This window comes from Drosophila innubila, chromosome X, assembly GCF_004354385.1.
Source record: "Drosophila innubila isolate TH190305 chromosome X, UK_Dinn_1.0, whole genome shotgun sequence".
NCBI lineage: Eukaryota > Metazoa > Arthropoda > Insecta > Diptera > Drosophilidae > Drosophila > Drosophila innubila.
In genome coordinates this window covers 13708099-13731776 of record NC_047626.1, presented here as the reverse complement: position 1 = coordinate 13731776, position 23678 = coordinate 13708099, and the positions used below count along the sequence as shown (strand labels likewise).

General features: G+C 38.4%; 4 protein-coding genes across 8 annotated transcripts; 1 reads left to right on the top strand and 3 right to left on the bottom strand.

The window, feature by feature from the left end:
* Positions 1 to 383: 383 nt before the first annotated feature.
* LOC117794089 (protein prenyltransferase alpha subunit repeat-containing protein 1) lies at positions 384 to 3769 on the bottom strand. Its single transcript, XM_034634566.1, has 3 exons — positions 3059 to 3769; positions 2609 to 2997; positions 384 to 1790 (listed from the first exon to the last, which is right to left on the bottom strand). The coding sequence occupies exons 1-3, from the start codon at positions 3157 to 3159 to the stop codon at positions 1027 to 1029; spliced, it is 1254 nt and encodes a 417-aa protein (XP_034490457.1). The 5' UTR covers positions 3160 to 3769; the 3' UTR covers positions 384 to 1026.
* Positions 3770 to 4277: 508 nt separating this feature from the next.
* On the top strand, positions 4278 to 6206 carry LOC117794088 (U3 small nucleolar RNA-associated protein 15 homolog). The gene is made up of 2 exons (XM_034634565.1): positions 4278 to 4452; positions 4524 to 6206. Exons 1-2 carry the CDS (start codon positions 4363 to 4365, stop codon positions 6039 to 6041), a joined length of 1608 nt encoding a protein of 535 aa, XP_034490456.1. The 5' UTR covers positions 4278 to 4362; the 3' UTR covers positions 6042 to 6206.
* Positions 6207 to 7294: 1088 nt separating this feature from the next.
* On the bottom strand, positions 7295 to 15589 carry LOC117794090 (ubiquitin-conjugating enzyme E2 Q2). Of its 4 annotated transcripts, none has more exons than XM_034634568.1 (9): positions 15208 to 15589; positions 12090 to 13146; positions 11017 to 11133; positions 10021 to 10305; positions 9871 to 9945; positions 8581 to 8872; positions 8339 to 8487; positions 8173 to 8254; positions 7295 to 7818 (listed from the first exon to the last, which is right to left on the bottom strand). In XM_034634568.1, the coding sequence occupies exons 2-9, from the start codon at positions 12249 to 12251 to the stop codon at positions 7787 to 7789; spliced, it is 1194 nt and encodes a 397-aa protein (XP_034490459.1). In that variant the 5' UTR covers positions 12252 to 13146; positions 15208 to 15589; the 3' UTR covers positions 7295 to 7786. The 4 variants fall into 4 exon arrangements, with proteins under 4 accessions (XP_034490459.1, XP_034490460.1, XP_034490458.1 ...); XM_034634569.1 differs by having other exon boundaries at positions 15342 to 15589; XM_034634567.1 differs by lacking the exon at positions 15208 to 15589 and adding an exon at positions 14453 to 14574.
* A 2703-nt stretch (positions 15590 to 18292) lies between these two features.
* On the bottom strand, positions 18293 to 22756 carry LOC117793950 (hypoxia up-regulated protein 1). 2 transcript variants are annotated; one of them, XM_034634425.1, is made up of 4 exons: positions 22584 to 22756; positions 21982 to 22331; positions 20097 to 21300; positions 18293 to 18842 (listed from the first exon to the last, which is right to left on the bottom strand). In XM_034634425.1, the coding sequence occupies exons 2-4, from the start codon at positions 22317 to 22319 to the stop codon at positions 18771 to 18773; spliced, it is 1614 nt and encodes a 537-aa protein (XP_034490316.1). In that variant the 5' UTR covers positions 22320 to 22331; positions 22584 to 22756; the 3' UTR covers positions 18293 to 18770. The 2 variants fall into 2 exon arrangements, with proteins under 2 accessions (XP_034490316.1, XP_034490308.1); XM_034634417.1 differs by having other exon boundaries at positions 18293 to 21300; positions 22584 to 22749.
* Positions 22757 to 23678: the final 922 nt, after the last annotated feature.

Sequence of the window (23678 nt, the reverse complement as noted above, 5' to 3'; positions counted from 1 at the left end):
ATTTACTTCAAATAATTTTTCAAGATAATTATATTTTGAAAGTATTTTTGAAACAGTTTTCAGTCAAAATTAAAAAGCTTTTTAAAAAATGTTTTTCAGATATCCCGAAATTACAAAATAAAATTATCTTATCCCAAATAATTCTGAAAGATTTTAATAACGTTTTGAAAACATTTGCATAATAGTTTCCAAGCAAAAACTAATCTGCTTTAACATCTTTTTTGTAATACTTATAAATATGAAATAATCTTAATAGATATAAATCATATTTAAAAAGAAAATTCCGAAATAGTTCTCCATTAACATTGATGTGGAATTCATTTTCATTTTGGAAAGCTGATGATATTTTAAAAACGTGGTTAATCAGATTAAAGACACAAAGATTTACATAAGTTTACTATTGTTGAATTTATTAAAAACTAATTGCAAATTGGCTAACAAACATGCACTACAAATTGTTGAAACTTGTATTAAATTTGAACAGAGCATCGTCATACTAAACACAAGTACAACTACTCACTTATTAGTTATAGCTAACAGAGCATTCTATAATTAAATATCAAGATATTATAACTGAATTTCTATTAAAGTCGATTGAAATGCAGAAGAAAAGTCATTGGGGATGCTCAAAACCCTCAAATGTCAGTTGAAATTATTGATAAGCAATCCAAATCTATATAACACATAATAAATATATATTTATCAAGTTGAAACTTAAGAATTGCAGTTGTTGATTCCGTTATGGAATAGAGAATTCACTAAATGATTTGCTTTGAGCTCATTCTTAACATTTAAACAAGGTTACAGGGCATACAAGATGGTCGGTCCACTATTGTAGTAGATGATACATAACGAGAGCTACATACATATATGTATGTTTATGTACATATATAGTATATATTTATAAATGTATATATAATTTCGATTCTGCTTGAGAACGAACAGCCTCCATGAGTGCGTTACGTTTACGTTTCTCTTTGTAATTCAAAATGGTAATAAAGTGAGCGATTCGAGTGTCAGCTACGTCTAGGATTTGGATAGATCTTGATAGCCGAAATTGAGATGCATGTTGCACCAACGTTTATGCTTCTCGCCCATCTTGTCTTCCACCTGTCGAACTGCCAACAGAAATGGATGCGAATCATAATCGAATTTGCGAAGCTGCGACTGCAACTCATTGGCATCGCTTCCGCTGCTTGGAGGTAGATACAGTCCCAGGCCGCTGGCCAGGCCCGTCAGCAGACGCACACACTGCTCCACAATGAATTTGAGCGAGGCACGCCGATGCAGCTCGAAGCAATCCCGAGCACCATACATTGTCCGTTGTTCCGCACACAGACGCATATCATGGGCAGCCACATTGCAGCAGAAGAGAAAGGATCGCAATCTCTGGGCGCTAATGCTCTTCCGATTGAGATTGGGCAATAACAGTTTTATTAGCGATTCGCCTGCATCCGCATCCGCATCCGTTTCCCCATTCTCTTCAGACTTGAGGTCATACTGAGCTAACAGCTCCCTTAAGCTCACCAGCTGAGGCTGTGACTCGTCTGTCATATAGAAGCCCAACTCATAGGCACGATTCAGCAGCACCTGGCGATAATGATAGCTGCTGTAGTCACTAATATGCTTGCGGATAAACTTCTCCGTCCGCATCAGCTCCGATTGCAGCAGGCAGGGTGCATTCTGGAGCACCCACTGGCGATGGGACCAGGCATGATAATTGCCAGCACAACGATCGGCGGCACGCTCACAAATGCTAATCTCGTGTGGCCAATCAATGGCATCGGCGCCTGAAAAGACACAATTAATACAAGAATTAGTTGGCCTCACTTTTGGTCAGGGATTTAACAAAACTTTTTCATTATAACGATAGCGAAATTCAATTCAAGTCGATATAACCGTTTAGTAACCGATTCATGACCGTCACAGACCGCCTATCCAAATTAACTGTCATTGTCAGTCTTCTAAAAAAAAAAAGATTGCGAGATTTGTTGAAATCTCTGAGGTCTCCTTGAAAGACAAGTTAGCATAGAACGCCTATTAATTAAAAATGATAATGAATCCCTTGAAAAAAAAGTTAAACAAACAAATATTAATTTAAACATGTAATTAAAGTGCAATCATCGTTTTTCAAACAAATTGTGTCCTTGAGTTTGGTTTTGATATCTCAACAAACAAAAAACTTTTTCGTACTAAAACTTCATTTTCTCGTGATTTTATTGGTGAGCTTTATAGTTTATAAAGTTTATACTATGCGAATCAGAGTAGGCAAACTATGAGAATAATTTCTGTGGAATACTTAAATTTTTTTAATTTATTTAAGTGAATTTAAATGTATTGTGGCTTGAAGAGCGGGGATTAGGAATTTATTTAAGAGCTATGGTTTCTTGGTGAAAACATCTTAGAATTGTCCGTAGATTTCGAATTTGTGTTAGCATTTTTTTTTTTTTAACGATGCAGTCTAATGTATATCCCGTTACTCAGGGCAGTGAGAACAGATTTGGAGTCAGAAATACGACAACTTATATAAATGTACCTTGAGATTGCCAGACTTCTACTGACATCAATTTGAATTGCCTTCACTTGATGGAATCTTCTGTGAACTTACTTTGAAAGGAGTAGAGCCAGCGGCGATAGGCGAACGCCTCGTTGGACTTTGGCTTCATGGAGAGCACAAGGGCGGAGAATTGCAGCTCCTTGTTGATACTAAGTCGATTCTTTTGGACCAGCTGACGACGGATGTGCCAGAAGGTTGTCACATCCGGATTGATCAAGAGTGCCACATTCAGGTACTTGGCCAGTGCATCGCTTTGTTGTTGCTGTTGCAGCGTCCTCAGTTGTTGTTGCGTTGTCTGGCGGCGATGCAAGATGAGCGTACGATGGGCATGATCATAGACATGCTGGGCACACCACGACTCCAGGCCCAGATTGTGATCCACATGCACCACCGGCGACTTGTTGCAATTTGTTTCCTTTGGTATTATTTCGAACGAGGATCTGCAAATGATTCAATTAAAATATGATTCGATTCATTTGAAATACGATTCAAGTTACTTACAAATCCGCATCCTTGAGAAATACTGCGTTTATGTCACGTATGATTTTCTCGCATAACACTTTCTTCTCATTGTTAAATTCCACATTGATTTCGTCCTCCATATTGTTGAGAGATCTTCAAAAGCTCCCGTTCCGTGCTTCTCCAGCTGCGAGTGACTATTGATCGTTTGGCGTTCGATTCAATTGTATTAGGCACATCACATTTATTGCTGCCAATTGATATTTAACTTCAATTGTGCCACATCTTTCATTTTTATTATTTCTATTTTTCTCATCAAGCCTGACGCAGGCCCATCTCCGGTTAATTAATAGTTTCACAAGTTTAACGTGATAGGATTGTGCAGACGGGGTGATTAGATGGGTGAGGGGAGGGGGTTGGTAAGGAGGTATTGTCACTGTGACATTTACGGACAGTGCCTGAAATAGCGACACCAGCAGCCACCGACCGATGATAAATTTCAATTAAAATTGAATCTATGTATATAGTAGTTATTGTTGTTATTGTTATTGTCGCCGCCTCTTGTTTTCCTTGTTGTTGTTGTTTATTTAACGCAGCGCATACGACACTTTTAGTCAATCACGCATGGCCGCTGTGCTGTACTGTGCTGCATTTGGCATCAATTCACATTAAGCGCTAACGAAACACGTTAAACAAATTAGTTTGTAAATAAATGTGCCTAACGTTGTTGTTGACGCTGTTACCCTAGTATCGATACTTATCGTCTAGCACCGAGTACATGTGCAAATCGATAGCATGGCTATGTTAGTGAGCTGTAAACTTAACAGCTCTTTTCAACTTGATTTGAAATAAATGCATTGCTCTACAAATTATAAATGTACAATTACAAATTAGAAATACAAATTTGCAGAATTAAACGTTTAAACCGAAAATGCAGAACAACTGCTAAACCAAATTGCAATAAATACCGATCACAATAAATGGGCCTGTTAGCCAGTGCTGTTAACAGAAGAAAACATCTTTGCTTGCACTTTTGCAAAGTCTTAGAAAAAATACTAATAATAAAACATAACTGAACATATATTGAAAATACCCATATATTTGGCTAATAGCAATTTTTCTAGCAAGCAAATTCTGAAAATAGCCCGAGGTAGCAATAAAATCGTTAAGTGGCCAACAGTGCTGTTAACTATGTTCATATTTACCAAAAACAATGTGACCGAATTGCAGACATCGCGACTTATCGATATTAGTCTATCGGCGGTTGGAAGACCAACATATTTGTTGCTTCCCACGTGCGCGCTTTGACGCCGATTGCTAAACATAATAATAATAAGTTAAGAAATATGCATCGTTTTCAGGCAACAAATGTGCGGCGGTTTCAACAAAAGGCCGATGTTGTCACACCCGACACTATCTACTGGGATCGCTTGGCGGTAAGCATGCAATTGATCAAAATAAGGTACTGGCAATATGTACAAATACTTTTATTTACAAACCCAAACAGAAACCAGAATTGCTCAAGGAGCACTCGACAATTGACTATGTGGACTTCAGTCCGAGTGATCCGGACAACTTTGTGCTGACATGCTCGGTACGCGTGCAAATCTACAACCTGGTGACAAAACTCGTGGTGAAGAATTTGTCACGCTTCCAAAAGACCGCCTATGGAGCATCGTTCCGGCAGGATGGTCGACTGTTGGCTGCCGGCGACGAGGAGGGACACGTGAAGCTCTTCGATACGACAAGCCGGAATATTCTACGGCTGTTCAAGGGTCATACGGCACCCGTACATCGGACATTCTTTACCGCCGACAAATTGCAGTTGGCCAGTTTTGCGGATGACAAGTCGGTGCGCCTGTGGGATGTGGCCAACGAGAAGGTGGTGCAGACATATGAGGATGCCCACAGCGATTATATACGTGCCGGTGCAATGCATCCACAGGCGAGTCATATGTTCGTCTCCGGCGGATATGATGGCAAAATCAATTTGTATGATACACGCATCGAGAATGCAATAACAAACACTCTGGACCATGGCAGTCCCGTGGAATCGATGCTGTTCCTGCCAAACGGTTCGATCTTCATCACCGCCGGCGGCACTCAGGTGCGTGTATGGGATCTGATGAGTGGATGCCGCCTGCTCACCACAATGTCACAGCACCACAAGACCGTGACATGTTTACGACTCGGCTCCGATGGCAAACGTTTGTTATCCGGCGGCTTGGATCGTCATGTGAAGATCTATGATGTGAACACGTATAAAACGGTGCACACACTGACCTATCCCAATGCGGTGGTCAGTCTGGGAGTGGCTGCCAAGGATCAGGCTGTTGTTGTCGGCATGGTTGATGGCCTGGTGTCCATCAAGCGCATGATTGTCGACAGCAAACCGAGCCATCTGACAACCATTAAGTCCAATCATCGCCGTAAGCAGCGCAAGAAAATGGCACCAGAGAATACGACCACACATGTGGATCATATGGCTACGACCGGAAGGAAGAAGCTAGGCCTAAAGATATTCGATCATCATCTGAGGAAATACAACTATAAGAAAGCTCTGGATTCGGTATTGAAACCACTGTACATTGAGGAACAGCCGGAGATGATTGTGGCCCTCATCATCGAGCTGTTGCATCGTCATGGCCTGGAACGGGCAATTGCCAATCGTTCCGAGGAGACGCTGATCACATTTATTGATTTCCTCTGCGCTCGCATTGGCGAGGTGCGATTCATGCGTCCGCTGCTGAATGCAGCAAGCACAGTGATGGATGTATTTGATACACAAGTCTTTGCCTACAGCAAACAGATGCTTGCCGCCCTCGAGCGACTGAGCGAAACGATGCAGGCAGAGATTAGGCTAACCAGCGAACTGTTGCAGCTGAAGGGGGCGCTGGAGATGATCATCGGGGCGGCATTGGACAACAGCGAGTCGGCGACAGAAGTTAGCTACATGGAGGCGGCAAAGCCAGCCAGGATGCAACCATCTAAGGCGGCCGAGAACTATGTGGTCGTTGTGGATTAATCGACAACAGATCGATAGATTAATTTACATAGTTTAAACACTTACTCAGTCTGTATCTCTTTCTATCCTTTTATATGTATCATCCATATCATACATAATTCAGTTGAAAGTTGTACAAATTCAAATTACTTTCGCTTTAATTATACATATAAGAAAAGTCAATAATAATCATAATAATTATAATAATAATAAAAGAAAAAAAAATATGCAAATTTTATGCTTATCTTGTTAATATTCTTCATTTTATTTTTGTATTTTCATCAACTTTATACGTTACGTTGTTGCATTTTATTGTATTTTATTTTTTGTTTGTTTATTGTTTATCATTATGGTATGATTATTTGGAAAGACGAATTTACAATTAGAATTTGCTTATGCTCATCTTATTTTTTGTTGTTTTTGTTTTCGTTTCGTTTATGCTTAACGGTTAACTCTTCTAATTGTATATACTACATATGTATATATAGATATATATGTGTATTTATATTTGTATAACTACATCCGCATTCGCATTCCCTTAAGTCTAGAGAGAAAAATAAAGTTACATTCTTTTTTTTTTTTAAACTAAAAAAAATATTAGTATATATATGTATACATATTTATGGGACTTAACTAATTTTACAAATAGGTATGTATATGTGGTTCTGAAGGTATGCGTATGTGTGTATATGGGCTGTGTGTTTATGTGGAATTTTGCTTTAATAGTCAAACGCCAGAGAACAAGAGAGGGAGAGAGCAAAACAAATATAAAAAAATAAAACAGAATTTCAAAAAACTTAACATTTAAATAAAAGTGACACAGAGGCGATAACTCCTGCGATAATCGTAACATTTATATATACATATACAGATCATGAACAGACATACATATACATATATGTATGTATATATATATATTGTTTACATTAAAACGACGCTGCTGCTGTTGTTATCGCCATTGCAATCGTTATAAGAATTGGTAATTGGTAAATATCGTTGCTAACTGTACAATTTTATCGTCTACAAGTATAATTCAATGTTTATATATATATATATATATATGTATGGAATTGAAAGCAATTCATGTATATTGCTGTAAAGAGGAGATGGGCAAACATAATTATTAACAAAATGATCCAAAGACTGGCTTTCTTTTTTGTAGAGACATTCAATAACTTAATGGTAGACACAATAATACAATATAAATACAGATGACCTATACATGTAGCACACACACACACACACGCACACCCAGACAGGGTTTCTTGTTTTTTTTTTCAGTATATATAAAGCATAACGTAACATAAACGATAATTACAATCTTAGTTGCGACTTATTTTCATAATATGCTCGTATTTTGTCGGTATGTATGTGGGTGTGTTTATGTATGTGGGTGTGCATGCGTGTATGTATTTATGAGTGTGTTTGTTATATATAAGCATTATTCCTCATTATATTTATCAATTATACACAAATTACAGAACTTAACGTAAACAATTGCAACGTTAATTATGTAAATTAATTATGAATGGCGGGTTCGATTTGCTGCTGTTGCTTCCTCCTTTCCTACTATTTCCATTTCCGTTGCATCTTCTGCCTCTACTGTTGTTGCTCTCTGATGAATACGTAGCTAGCCAAGTGTCTGGTTTTTTTTTTATTGTTGAAAATGGTTTTTTTTTTGTTTTTTCTGTTTTTTTTTTTTTTTTGATTGGATGAGCGGCGACATTTGGCAAACGTCCATAAAAACAACAAAACCGGAACCAATCTTAGCCATCCTCCTTGGGCGGCGTAAACCAACCTGGGAACAATAATTTCAAAACTAGTTAATATTGAAATTTCGAATACTGATAAAGATTTGATTCAGATTTCGCAATCAGCTGTGTTTGTTTACTGTTTGTTGTGATATCAAGACATGTGTAAAGTTTTCTGCACTTTAAGTTTCAAAACTGTAACCTCTAACCGGTATTAACAGATTGATATTGGTTATTTATGTTTATTAATTATTTATTTTTATGTTCAATTGCCAATTAACTGTTCACAAAATCAAAATCAAATCAGTGTGCAAAAAGCAGATTTGATTCAGCGAAACTAAATCATATCTGAATAAGTTATGGGAATTCCTTTAATATTAATTGATTGGGTTTACTCTCACCATTCTTCTCATGAATCTGCACCAGAGACTTGAAGCTTTGCTGGGCCCGTGCTAAACTGTATTGTCCCTGGGAGAGCGCCTGCTTTAAGAAACGGATACAAGATGAGATAATATATTATACAGTGATCAGGTGATCAAGTGATCAAGTCAACTCAATTGATCGTACCTTGGTAGCACCAAATTGTATGCGCGCCTTGCCCTTGACCAGAGTTGCAGCTATTTGCATGATGACAGCCTCAACTGTGTAGGCGGAACTCCAGCCCTGTTTGGTCAACAGCTCCATGCAAATGGCGCCGCCAATGAGAACATAGCCACCTGGTTGGTGTTGGTCATAATCATAATCACAATTACAATTTGATAACAATTCTTAAAGTTAATCGATTCAATTCAATTCGATTTGATACGCACCTGAGATGATTGGATGAACGACACGCACAAAGGGGGGCTCAAAGGGATACGTCTCCTTGAATAATATATTGAGCAGTATGCTATCCTTGCCCTCCTTCTCTTTGAGCTGCAACAGATCGCTGTGTAACGGACTATCCGGATCCACAGACTTGAGGCGTATATTCCACTCGTAAATGGAATCGTTGACGAGCTCAATCGAGTACATCTTCTTCTTGAACGCATCGGACCGATAAATATCACGTAGTTCTTTCATCAGACGATCTGTTGCCTGCACGGAACCAGAAACTGAACCCTATAAAGAACACAGCACCAATCAAAAAGAGATGCAAGAGAATGTAACTTTGATCATGATTTGGCCTCAAAATTTATTCTGTATTCAATTTTTGTTCATTTAGAAAATGTAATTATTCGATTTTGATGGTAAGGGTCCCCCCTTTGAAATTTTGAAAATTCAAAATTTTGAATCTCAAGTTTTCACTTTTAATTCACTTCTTATATCGTTATTAGTATAAAACAACACTTTAAATTCGATTCTGAGACCTTTCATTTTTTTGTAAAAAATCATGTGAAATTGAACAAAAATTTGGACTTGTAAAGTGCCTAAGTCCGCAGTCTGACCAACTTTAAACTGTCATAACTTGATCAAAACTAAACTGATTTTTAAGCGGAATGTCATTTTAATCATTATTTGGCATTTTAATTCATTCTGCATTTAAATTTTATTAAATTCTTAAAAAAAAAAATTTTTCCTCTAGATTCTACTAGATATTGATTTCAATGCTAAGGGTCCCCCCTTTGAAATTTCAAAAATTCAAAATTTGAAATCTCAAGCTATCACTTTTAATTAACTCCTTATATCGTAATTAGTATAAAACAACTCTTTAAACTTGATTCTGAGACCTTTCATTTTTTTTTTTTAAATCATGTGAAATTGACTAAAAATTTGGACTTGTAAAGTGGCTAAACCCGCAGTCTGACCAACTTCAAACTGTCGTAACTTGATCAGAACTAAACTGATTTTTAAGCGGAATGTCATTTGTATCATGATTTGGCCTCTAAATACATTCTGCATTTAAATATTTTTTAATTCGTTCGAAGAATTTTTTTTGCCCGAGGTCTGTTTATTTCGGTGTCATATTTATTCATCGTTACCTACTGGTACTGATACCGGAACCGAAAGAAAAAAAAAACTGAAATAGAACCTTTTACCGAAATAGTTATTCCGGGACGTACCGGAACCGAAACCGTAACTTTGATTCCCTGATACATATTATATATATTTTTACATACTTTTAAATAGTCTTGTCTTTGACTTTGACGCAGTCTTTCTAAAGTCGCTAAATGTTCCACCTCCATGTCATCTTTCTGTTTGAAAGAGTAAAAATTTGTATTGTTATAATAAATAAATGGATGGAAAAATCGATGGAAATTTAAACGCACTTTGTTTGTACTCCGTACATCGTCCATTTCCAGTGGTAAATCCTCATCGCCTTCACTCTCCTGTTCGCTCTCACCGATGGGATCCTCAATTTCATCCTGATCGGAATCGGTCTCCTCGTTACCATGTGGACCCGGTCCACCGCCTCCGCAGCCGCCGCCTGAACGATCCAAGCGGAGAGGGGATGCGGAGGGTGGCGGTGTTTGCAGCGGCAGCGTTAAATTATCAATATCGGGTGGCAGTGGAACATTGTGTAAACGGCATAGCTCACGTAGCAATATGCCAACCTGTAAATGGATACCAGATATTGTAGGCAATTATAGAAATAGTATGTGAGGTTATTGTTTATATATATATTAGTATATAGTATATATATTTTTTTTATTATTTTATTGGAGTTGCTTATGGGTTTTTTGTAACAGGTTAGAAGATTGAAATAATTGGGCTTGATTATTATAACAAGAAATAGAAGAAGGAATGAAAAACTGAATTTTTTTTTGTATATCTGAGTTGTAATTAAGTTACATTAATTTAGTTAAATCGACGAACAGATTCGATCAATACGACTAAAAGATATAAGTTACTAAGTTCAAGTTCAACTCGACTTGGACTTATAATAAATAACTTTGCGATTTAGACAAAGCCTTTGAGTTATTTTATTAAAAACCTTAGTATACTGCATTCTTTTTTATGACTTTTTTGAGGATTGATCTTTGTGTAAATTAAAATATTAAAAAAAACTTTTTTTGTATTTAACAAAAATATTTGTCTGGATTGAAGAGATTATGTGAAATAATAGATATAAAATGTACTCTGCATTTTTCAGAGAAATGTGTATGAAAACAGGTTAAAATATAATAATACAAAAAATCTGCAGCCTGTATGATCGTCCCTGTAAATTAATTCATGTGTAAATTCTTTAAATAAGGAACTTGTGAGTTATATAGATAAAGATAGATTGAGTGATGGTGAGGGGAGGGGAGGGAGCGTAGACTTACCTGATTAATCACGTGATTATCACGGCCATTTGTGTTGCTAAGGATTTGTACGGCATTTGTAACGCTCGTCTCCTCGCTCTCGGCAAACCAAACTGGTGGCGATGATGGATACGTTTCCTACAATAGCAACAACAAATATCAAAAAGAAGATAAGTTAAAGATATAACAAGAGAATTTGCTTGCTTTAAGAATGTTTATATACTTTGAGGCGAGGGGGAGCAAGTGAGAGAGGGAGAAAGACAAGTATAACAAAGAGTATAACACAAAAGCTGTCTCCGCAGCGTCAATAAAATTACACATATATATATATACATATATGTACGTGTAACCTTTAATTAGATCGTTGAACCAAGTCGCAGAGTCGGAACAGCAGCTAACTTGGCAAGTTGGCAACTTTGCAAACGCACAGGGCAATGAATCATAAATTATTGAAGCACGCTGCCCCCAAATATAAGAATCAACAACAGCAATCGACACTGCGTGTGAGAGAGACCGAGAGAGCTAAAAAAAAAGGTAAAAACGAAAAGTGGGATCAAAAAAAGATGACACAAGTGCGGCAGATGGAGTGGGACAGCGGCTAAGCTAAGAGCGGAAAAAAGCTCTCGCTCTCGATGGAATCAGCAAAGAGAGCTTTTGCCAAAACGAGGATTAATATTTAGTACTGGGCACAGGCAAAAGGCGAATGGAAAATTACAGTGGCTGATGTTTTATTGTTGTTGTTGTCACAGAAAGAACTCAACGCTCGTGAAGTTTTCTGTTTGTTTTTCTTTTTCTATTCTTTTTATTCTCAAGTGGGGAAATCAATTAATAATTTTTCAATTTTGTATACAATATGGTAAAACAGTTTTATATGACATTAGAGTTGCAATTCATTAGAAACAACTTTATAAACATAAACATAACGTAATGGAATTCCACTGTTTCCAACTGCAGCAATTGATAAGCACTATTGGGGCAGGCACAGTTCGCTGGGTATATTTGGGGTATCAGAAGTTACCCCAAAAATACGTATGATAAGGTTATAGATATACATATATATTTATATGGAGTTTTTTTTTTGTGCATTTACTCACCGTTATGTTCGCATGTATGTCATAACGCTTGCCATTCTTATCGATGAACCTGCACAGAAGTTCGTCTACGCTGGAATTGAGTATCTGAAAGCGTTCGTGATTCTTCGGAAAGATTTTCTCCAGTGTTTTGATTTCTTGCTTCAGTGTGTTAAGGCACGCCATATTGTGGCGGGCAAGGCAACGTGACGACAATAGTCAGTCACGGATTCGCCTCCCACCGGAGCAGTTGTCCGTTTGTCTTGTGAGGGATGCGGGTGGTGGCAGGGGGCAGAAGGGGAAGCAGCACCGCAAGCTAAGACACCACTAAGACACCTACACAGAAACAGACACACACATATGCGGCAATGCACAATGTAAGCGTCTCGGCGTCTCGTTGTATTTATTATTGCTTTTGTTGTTGTTATTATTGTATTTGTGTTTATTCTTATTCGCTTTATTTTTGTTGTGGCATGTGGCTTCTTTTCTGTCACTGTCTCACTCTTGTTCCTTTGCACTCTCTTTCGCAATCTTGTTGTGTGTACGTATGCTCGACAATAGGTGGCGTTTTTGTTTTCTTGTTGTTACAGCTATTCTTATGAATTTTGCTTATGTTATTATTGTTGGAGGTAGATTGTCATCAAGAGCGCATTAGCTGGCAGCAACAAAAACTTCATCATTATCAACGCCATCATTAATAGCCCAAGCACACGTTCGTCGTTCGTTCTTTTCTTTATATTTCCGATTGGCTGTTTGCCGTTGTTCTCCTTGCTGATGTTGTTGCTTGTTGTTGTTTTGCTTTTGCTGCACTTCACTTTACTTCACTCCTCAACCAAAGCGCATAGTTTTTGAGCGCCCACCACACACAGCATACGCTCAGCTTTTGCAGTGACAACGACGACGCGTTTGCTCTCTTTGCTTTGCTGCCTTTCGCTTTGTGACGTCGCGTCGCGTCGTTCGGTTTTGTTGTTGTTGCGATTTGCTTATTTGGCTAGTGCTTTGACTTTGAGCAATGTCCTCTTTCTCTCTCTGTCTCGTTCCCTCTCACTCTCTCCTGTTGGGTCCTTTTAATGATTTCACTCTATTTAAAAACGATAACGATAAAAGCACGTGTTTTAGTTTCAATCGATGCAAGCAAAATAAAATCAGATACACGCACACAAACATAGGCACATACATAAATAAATGTATATGAAAATTTGTTTTGGCTCAAATGTGAAACTATTTTAAACAGGTAATAAAAACAAATTACAGCTACCTAATACAACTTTTACGACGCTTGACGATCTGTTTCTATTATTGCTGTGCTGCCTCTTTCTCATTTGCATTGGCAATTTTGTTTGCCAAACCGTTTTTTGGTATATTTGTTTTTGGACTTGCGCATCTTGTATTTGCGCTTGTGCACGTTTCGCTTTGTTTTTGTTTTCTTTTACTTGCCGATTTGCTTTGTCTGTCTCGAGTTTGAATAATGAATCCTCTATGTTTTGGGGACACAAAGAACAAGAAATTTAAACAAAAGTTTTGAATGCTACTGCTGACCACACCAGCTGTGGCAGCGACATCAGCACAGTAGAATCAAAGTTATTTGTAGTAAACCAAATGTTAGTATGGATTTAACTTCTGCATGAGATAACAATCCAATTCCTTTTTTTGGCGCCTCTGGCGCCTCTGGCGCCACTGTGCACTGTTTGAAGGTTGACTCAGGTTGACAGCGGGCAGCTGTGAGAGCCGAGAGAGAGAGAGAGAGAGAGAGAGGCCTCGAGTCCAAGCTTTGACAGCTGCTGGACTGACAGGCTGAAGGCAGGCAAATACAATGTAAAATCTTCGTGCACGCACGCACATAAACACACACACGTATACATTTAAATCTTTTTGCATGGACATTTACGGAGTGTCAAAGCAATGGTAATGGCTTTAATAATTTTTAATGTTTATCTATGGGCACACACACAATTTCTAATGCATTCAATTGTCTTTTTACTGGTACTTTTAGTGGCTCGGCTTGAGTCGCCGCCATGCTGCACTTTGTTTTGTTCAATTTACCTTGTCCTGCACTTTACACATTCAAAACAGAAAGAGATGAGAGATGAGAACGCAAATATCTCCTTTGTTTGCGTATACCCCACACGTACATCAAATTCACACAGACGGAACTAAATACATACATACACTTTAACGCAATAAGTTCTAAATGTCCAGACCTACATATGTACGTGTATGTATGTAGCCGAAAAATAATATTAAAAAACAAAAACAAGCAAGGCTAATGCAAAGAAAACTGTAAAGACAACAATAAGCACACGCACACCACACCAACACACACACACGACAAACACACGCACGCATTAATAAAAAGAAACGGAGTCAGTTGCACGCTCGCTTGGCACCTTTACGACATCGTCAATTTGGCTCCACCGGACCGATCGACCTGCACTACACTTCACTCCGTCCGTCCGTCGACATGAAGCTGCGAAGTTTTACTGAAAAATCACTTTCGCCAGACAGGCGCCGTCGCCGTGCGAAAGACTCACATATACAAACGTACGTACATACACATCTGTATGTATGTACGTACAACAAATACATATGTAGAGTATGTACGTGCCGAAAGCAGCCGCAACAGATTTAGTCAGCGGAGCAGCAATGACAATCGAAAGAAGTTATCGGTGCGCTTGCGTTGCTATCGAAAGGAAATTCGCACTCTGCACTATTCCACATGCATATGTATGAATAACCATACATACATACATTTACATGCAGATGTACATATGTACGTATGTATGTACATATGGCAGGGAACGTAAACGTTGGATCAACCTAATGAATCGGTTTCCCGTAACTGCAGAAGGCAGATTCCCATCATTGGACTATCGAAATGGCTGCTGTGCCTACACATATATATATTTTATTTTTTTCTTTCATTTCATCTGAGTGCGAGCAAAATCAATTGCTTGCCATATACACTACAAACAGATGTATGAGCTTATGTACATACATACATACACATGTTTTCGTTACCCAAACATTACAATAGATCACAAACATCTACTTGTACGGTATGTACTTTAATATGCATGTGTACACATGTACATATGTATGGTATGCAGACGAATGCATACATTTACACTATGCAGGCATTTACCTGTGCACAATATATTTTATTATGTTTGCATGTTTGTATGTATGTATATATGAAAGTTTGCAAGATTGCACTAATTCGCCTTCGCCATATTTTTTGTGGCAATGGCTTTTGTGTGTCGTTGTTTTTTGTTGTACTTGTATTTGTGCAGACGCGAATTGCCTTTTTTGTTGTTATTGTTCTTGTTGTTTATAGCTCCATGCTTTTATTGGGAGCTCTGAGTTTTATAAAAGTTATCGCAAATGCGCACATAATAAATTTAAATGATTTTAACTAAAATATGCTCCCGAATCTTTTGCAATCACGTAGGCGTGTAAAAGTCTCCGGAATAGTGTACACAGCGTTGCCACATGGCCTAAATGCTGCCACCCGACCGAACGGCTGCCACCCTGTTAAATTCACCGATCTGGCAATGTGCACCATTTTGGGTCAAATGTGAAAATTGGTAACTTTAAAACTTTCCACCCTTATTTTTTTTTTAAATTTCTTAATTTTAAGCTCGAATTTTTTTTAGTAGTAATTTTCTGCATTTTTAAATATTTTCTTCAGTATTAAATTTGTAACATTTCTCTCCCTGTAATGAAAAACCTTAAACCTTAATTAAAATGTTTTTTTAATTTAAGTTAGTCATGAATTTTAAATTTTCTTAAAATTATTAATTCATTGCAAAGTTATAGCAATGTAAGATTTCATCCAAAGGTGGTCCAGATCTTCCATAAGGATCTTTGGGGAGTATTAGAATATCATCGCACCACGAATAGCCAATAACACGATTCTCAATTATCTTCTTAAATGCCGGATTCTCATGTATCGTCCATCAAATTGTTTGGCTTGCGATCTTCTACATTTTTCATAGGACTACTAGATATTTCGAAGCTATCTTCTATTATAATGCACATACTATCATTTGAATTGGAATCGTTTTTTCTTATGGGAGAAAAGCCATTGTTTATGGACCTCGATAATCCATATTCGCCAATCCGGTCCAAAACAAACCTACTAGTTGATGGAATAATTTCATTAAGGTCCGTATTTGACTGCCTTGATGCCGTTTCAGTGTCACTAGAGTCCTCTCCAACATTTACTTGTTCCACAACTGGATCCAGCACAATGCAGTCATCTTCGTCACTGCTCTCAATCTTCTCAATTATTTTATCATCCTCAATTGTTTCGTTCATTCGCTTTTTAGACGCTCCAGCCTGCTGCAATTTTACGAGATAAAAGTTGACTAGAGTTGACTATATTATTATATAGCGTTTATAAAGTTCAATTTCCGTTTGGTGCCGCAAGTTGAAAAATGCCTTTTTCTTTTTAAAATTATAAGTTCTCAATATATTTTTTTGATTCAAATTATTATTAAACAAATTTTTGCGAATACTGGAGCATTAAAGAAAATTGCCGATATTTATGTATAGCATACCTTAACATTATGAACATAATTCTTCTGTAAGGATTGATGTTGCGGCGCCATCCTAGAACTGTCCTCGGTGTTAGTTTTAAGCTAATCACAGATAACAAAATATTTGTTCTTGACTGTGATATATGTTTGCATAAAAAAATTCGAAAATTTTCTATATTTTCATATTGAGTTTCATAATGGTTGCTTTTGAGTACAACACACTTGTTGTTGTTGGTTATATGTATATACAATACACATCGATTTTATTAATATTGATTTGCAGTGTTGACAGGCCAGTTGCTTACGTATACATCAATATATTATATATTTTATATAGAAGCTGATGTAATTTTGAATTCATTAATGTTTTACCTAAACTGTATCTATGACTAAACATTTATTTGAATAAAAACCGCAATTAACTAAACTATCGATGGTGTTTGAATGATTGTAATTTCGGCTAGCTAATGTCCTCAATCCTTCTCAATCATCACTCTTTACATTGCCAAATCCATCCATCTATTTATTAATTCAATTAAATGGAATTTCTCAAGACATATCATGCATATCTTTCTGTGTTATGTATATAAAAATGTTGGATTAATAGCCAATTATATGGTGCTGAATCCTTTACTGCTTAAGCTCCCTGAATATTGTATGCCATTGCAAATTGCCATTTTTAATTTAAAAATAAACACAGAAAAATAACTCGAATTTTGTCATTTATTTAGGAAGCGTTAGGGCTAGTTTTAAAACAGATAGCAGTATCTCATGTTGGGTCCTTTGATTCTCTCTCTGCTCGGACTTCAGGTCATGCAATTGATGGTACTGGTGCTGCACTCAATCATGTATTTCACACATTCCTTATTAAGCGCTGTCCCTGTCAACCAACAGATTCTCCAATTCTGCTGACCATGTGATCCTGCTAGCAGTTCCTTTTTTGAGCGCTTTAATACATTATTAGATACATTATGTTAACATATTCATAGCGAATGTCAGACTTCTAGTGTTGATTTCGATAGCTATCGGCTGCACATTTGCCAACTTAGCTAGTTTATAGCTATTTTCAAAGCTCGATTGCTTCGATAGAAAAATTAAAAATTGCCGAAAATCTGAATAATTTAAGAAACTATTTAGCTACGTTTTGCTATTAAAATGTTCTCTAAAATTATGAACGGGTGCATTAAATTTAGATGCTTTCCAGTCAGAAACAGCTATTTTTCTTTTAAAAGTTGGCATCACTGATCAGCTGTTACCCCTTCCTGGACATTTGTAGGAAGGTTTTTTTCTTGTTTTTAAAGCCATCTTGTATGATCTTTACCAAGAATGCATTTTAAAAAATCAGGTACATAGCTTGTATTATATTTACACATTATATATAGACAGTGTAGATAAGTTGTTTTTGACGATTTTATTTTTGAGCTTTTCTATCCCAGTATTTTGGTTTTTCTTTTCTTCATTAATGATACATTATTATTATTTTTGTTTGTATTGTTTTACATGCTTTGCTAAAGGATTTGGGGAGCATATAAATATTGTTAAATGTACTATGTATATGTTTTATGTATGTATAAAGAAGTGAGGGGGAGTTGAGTACTTCAAGTCTTTGATTTAATTTATTTAAATTTAGATTTAGATAATATATCCAGGCATATCGTATGAAGAACTTAAAGCACGACGGAATGAAACTTGATTTTATATCATGTATGTATTTTCATAAAAATTTCATTAGTTTAAGATTAAAGTAGCATAATTTAACCCCGCCATTAGCTAGTATGAACAAAATAATAATTTAAAAAAATACATTGAACGCAATTTTTATATTTTCTTCTGGTTGTTTGTTTGTTTGTTGACATGCACGGAATGCAATGGGCGTGTCAGATCAGACTTCCCCCAACCCCCAGCTTCCCTTAACAGTTCTTCAATCCCTCATTTATAGATTGTTGATTTTCGATGACATTGCCCCGCCCCCTTGCCCCTTTTGGTAGTACAAAAAAAACAGCAACTGATCCGCATTGCTCAATGCATTCCGAACACTAACATTCTAACCCCGCCCCTCTACTCAAAACGATTCTCCTGCGTTCCCTGTCTCTTTCTTTTTTCTTCTCCTTTGCCTTCTCTTTCGCTGTCTCTTTTACTGGTGATATTCTAGTGATGTTGTCATGATTTAGAGCTCGTTGTGTGGCGTATTGGCATCAGCTGTGGGCGTAGGAGTCACCGTCTCCTGTTGATCCTCTTCCTGCCTCTTCTCGTTCTCGTTCTGAGTTTGAGGTGATTTCGGATCCTGCTCGGTGTTAGGTGCTTCTGCTTGCTCGGCATTGTCACCACTTCCGCTGTTGCTGTCCTGGGACGCAGCTGCCTCATCGCTTTCAGTCTCCTTGGGCTTCTTCTCCTTGTCAGGCTTCACTTTGGGTTTCCAGATCTTAATCTTGTTGACCAGATACTTGACCTCGCGATCCAGCAAACCCATCTTATCGGTAATATCCTTGACGGTCAATCGTACATCCGCATTGCGGCTGAGTTTCTTCTGGGCGGCGGTCTCAGTCTTCAGCCATGCGTTTGTCTCATCGATCACCTTGGACAGGGTATCGATCTCCACCTGGGTGTAGACATCCTTCTCGGGATTGGTGTCTTTGGTGAGATTACGTGCCGTGACCATGAATTTCTCAGCACCATCGATCATGCCCTTGAGCGCCTTAATCGCATCCGGACGTTCCTCGTGCTCCCAATGACGTGCGAGGAATACATTTGATAGCTTTTGCAATTTCTCCAGTTTATCTTCGTATAGTTCCGCCTTGGGATTCTCCACATCCTCGTAGAGCCACTCGGCCAGCTTGCTGCATTCGGAAAGCAGTTTCTCCTTCTCTTCGGCTGTGGCACAGTCGGCATAGGGCTTCTCCTCCAGCTTCTGTTGCACCTCAATGATGTGCGATTCGAGGGCATTGAAGGCGGACTCCAAACGAACACGCTGCTCCTCAACCTTGTTGATCGCCTGCAGTTTTGCCATGGAACTGTCGTAGCCGGTACCGCTTAGCGGAGCCGTAAACTGCAGCTGCGTCTTGTGCACCACGGGAGATTTGACGGTGACCAGCTTGAGAGTTTCATTCTTGACTTGATCCGCTTTGGCATCGGCTTCATCGGTTTTGCTTGATGTTTGCTCGCTGTCGTTGGCGTTATCGTTGGATTTCTTGGTATCCTTGGCGTCCTTGGATTTGGCTGACTCCTCGCTAGATTCCTCTTCAGGAGCTGCTTGCTCACCGCCCTCGTTGGTGGATGATGCCTTTTCGGCTTCTTTGGTGAACAGCTTGCTAATGGTGCTGCCCAGTTTGGCCAGTGTGCTATCCTCATCCAGTTCCTCATCCAACTTTTGCTTGTCGAACACATACTCAACGCCCGTGCAACGGAAGATGCCAGAATCATCGAGATAGAAGTACGCCTTGATGCCCTTGTTGTCAACCATATCCTTCTTGGACTTCTCCAGCAGTTCCTTGACCTGTTGCAGCTGGACACGTGTTATATTTAAGCTACCAATGGCAGCAATCTCCTCGGCACTGTAACGCTCCAAATCACCATAGTTGACAAAGAATTCAAAGTCATCCGTGTGCTTGTTAAAGGTGATGACCTTCTTCTGTGGATACGGATTCATCAGGGCGAACAGAGCGCGCTTCACATGCTTGACAGCGGCACCATCTCCAGGATCACGCTCAAAGGCCACCTGCAATGGATACAGCACAGCATCCTTGACGATAAACTTTTTCACCTTAAAGCCGGTGGACAAATCGGCTGCCTTGTAAACCGCTCCCATTGTGGCCGATTCATCGGCATTTAGATTCTTGCCCAGCTCCTGTTTGATCAGCTCCTTGATTGTCTCCTGTACGCGGGGCACACGTGTGCCACCGCCAAACAGTATCACCTGAGTGATCACATCCAGCGATAGATTTGATGTGGCCAATGCGTCCTCCAATGGCTTTGTCGTTCTTGGCCATAAATCGGCGCAGAGTTCTTCCAATTTCTCGCGTGTCACCTGCAGCTTAAAGTCGTGATCCTCCAGCAGATTCTCAATCTGTGCATAATGATCATTGTTGGCCGATAGGACGTTCTTCAAACGACCCGCCTCCTTGAACAGTTTGGCCAACGCTCTTGGACTGGTCGTCACATCCGTTTTGGTCTTTTTCAGCGCATTGAACTCACTGGCCAAATAGTCGCGCAATCGCAGCTGAATCTCCAAGCCACCCAAGGTACGATCATAGCCAACACCAAGCACTTGGACCACAGGATTCGTTTCCTTTGTCTGCTTATCCTTAACCAGCTGATAGCTGACAACAGCTGCCGATGTCTTATAGGCGCCCATATCATAGAATAAGAAATACTGTGCCGTCTCATTAATCTCGGCACGATGGAACACACCATAGTTGAGGGCAACGGCCGCATAATCGTTGATCAGCTGCAACACCTTCAGATTGGCCAATTGGGCCGCAACCAGGAGAGCCTCACGCTCCGCCTGGCCAAAATAGCCGGGCACTGTGAGCACACACTCGGCAATTGGCTGCTGTGTCGATTCCTGGGCAAATTCCTTGGCCTTGACCAGCATTTGGGCAATCAGCTCCTCCACGCTGAACTCCTCCGTGTCGCTCTTCTTGAACACGATCGTATTGCGCTCCTTGTCGCCCACCAGCGTGTAATACGGAAAGCGTTTTCTAATTAAGTATAGATGAACACATATATAATAAGTATTTTAATTGATTGTTTTCGATTTATCGTTAAACTAACAAATGTTAATAGTTTACTCATTGTTTAGATTCTATTTATTTGTTGTTAAATGTCATTAACTATACAAAATTCAAATATTCATTAAGTTGTCAAGCTAAAAAATTTATTCAAATACAAATATGAATAGTATACTCATTGTTTAAATTTATTTGTTGATAGAATTTAAATATAATTACAAATTCATTTCGTTTAAATCATAGATTCAAGTCATGTTGACCGTTAATTTACCTCTTGTTAATGGCGTAACGTAACGTAAGAGACTTTTGCATTGAAAAATTTACTGATTTCAAATTACCGATAATTGTTATGTTGACCGTTAGTCTACGTCCCGTTATAAGCCTATGCTCCGCTTAGCGGTGACAAAACTTTTTACTAACTTGCAAAAGTTCACAAATAAAAGAAGAAAATTTTCAACAATATTAAAATCCAAATTGTGTTATTCGTTTCACGGCATTTAAATTTGAAGCTAATTTGAAGCGGTGCCAACGTACATAAGTCGTTAACGTAACGTAACCCATATTCGTTAAACTTTCGCATACCAATTTAACATGACGTGGCCCAGTCACACAAACACACACGGACACGCACACGCACACATTTACACTCACCTGTAGAGATCCACAACGGGATTATCGATGGTCTTGCCAAGCAGATCAAGGAGATAACCATAAGCCGCCGATGGTTCACGTATGCCAATCGTTTGAGCATCCTCACCAAAGGTGCGTACGCCGTCGCGAAAAGCGAGAATTGCCGGCGTTTTGCGCTTCGATTCACGATTCAAGGCGATTTCCATGGGAACACCGGGAGACACGACGCCCACTTTCATCCATTCGGTGCCCAGATCGACGGACATGACGGCGGCCGATTGAACGCTGTGCGTATTAAATGCAATGATGCACAGCATCAGCATGGACAGCCAATAGCCGGTCACGCTCTTCTTCACCATTTTGCCAAGTCACTAGATTGCAACAAAAATAAAATTAAAAAAAAAAAGAGTTAAAATGCATGCACAAAAATCGTTAAGTTTTTGTAAAAGCGAGAGAGAGAGCAATAACCTTATTCCTCAACATCTAGTTCGCTTCCTTGTTCTTATTCTCTCTCCTCAGCACATTTCGTTTCGTTTTCTGCCAACGCAAGCAGCTGGTAAGGCAAATTTGCCGCAACCCTCACTTTGCCCCTCTACCAAATTAACTTGAACACTTGAACTTACGTGTCGTATTTAATGTATTCCTTAAATGGTAGGCACTGCCTGCAGCACTAACTATTCCAAGTTAAGCTCTGTTGTTGAGGTTTTATTTCAATAAAATGTTTGTTAATCACATTAATAAACTGGCTAAGTTAGCCGCCGCTCTTCAGATGTTGGCGTAAAACGAAGAAGAAGAAGAAAGCGTTGACGTGTTGATTTGGAACCACTGTTGCCAACTTAGCTTGTTATAGCTAGTTCTGGCTATTTTCAAAGTTCGTTTGCTAGATAAATTTGAAAATTGATAACAGCCGGAAATCTAGCTATTTTAAATATATTTTCAGTTATTTTCACCATTCATATATTTTGTAAATTTGTGTAAAAGTGCCTGCAAAAACAAATTGAGATACTTTCCAGCCAGAAACAGATATTTTCCCCTCTAAAAATTGGCAACACTGGTGTGGAAACACTGTTTTGGCCCAAAAGGCTGCCACCAAGCAAAATTTTCCGATCTGGCAAGTACCATTTTGGAAAAAATACCTTTTTGAATTTTTCTTAGTTTGTAGCTAGAATTTCAAAATTTTATAATCTTATCGTTGTTGTTATCGTTTTCGGTTGCGATTTATCGCAGCGCCATCTTGTGTCAGATTCGCGACCAAGTTACTCCTCATTAGAAATTTGCTCCACACTTCACAGTATCACAATCTGTAAACGCGCGCAATTTGAATTTTTTTTAAAGCTTTATTTAAGCAATAATTTGGCACTACAGCAACAGATTGCGATATGGCTAACAGTGCGTTCGAATGTAAGCTAACAGCGAAAAAGCCTATCAAAATGTAACGTTTTATTTGAAAATATTCTCAATTTGACCGTATTAATTAAATGTCAGATATATTAAATGTATGTATGCCCAATTTGTTTGTTTTGCATAGCGTGGCATTGTTTGACCCTACAAAAGTCAATAGCGAATTTTCTTTGACACAAATACCACACATATTGTTAATTCAGCATTATAAACGATATTTAACATGCATGAACTCTGCTTACCGAAAGAAAGCTTGTCTGAAACTTTAGTGCTGACATATGTCAAAATATATTATGACCATACTCTAACATAGAAAT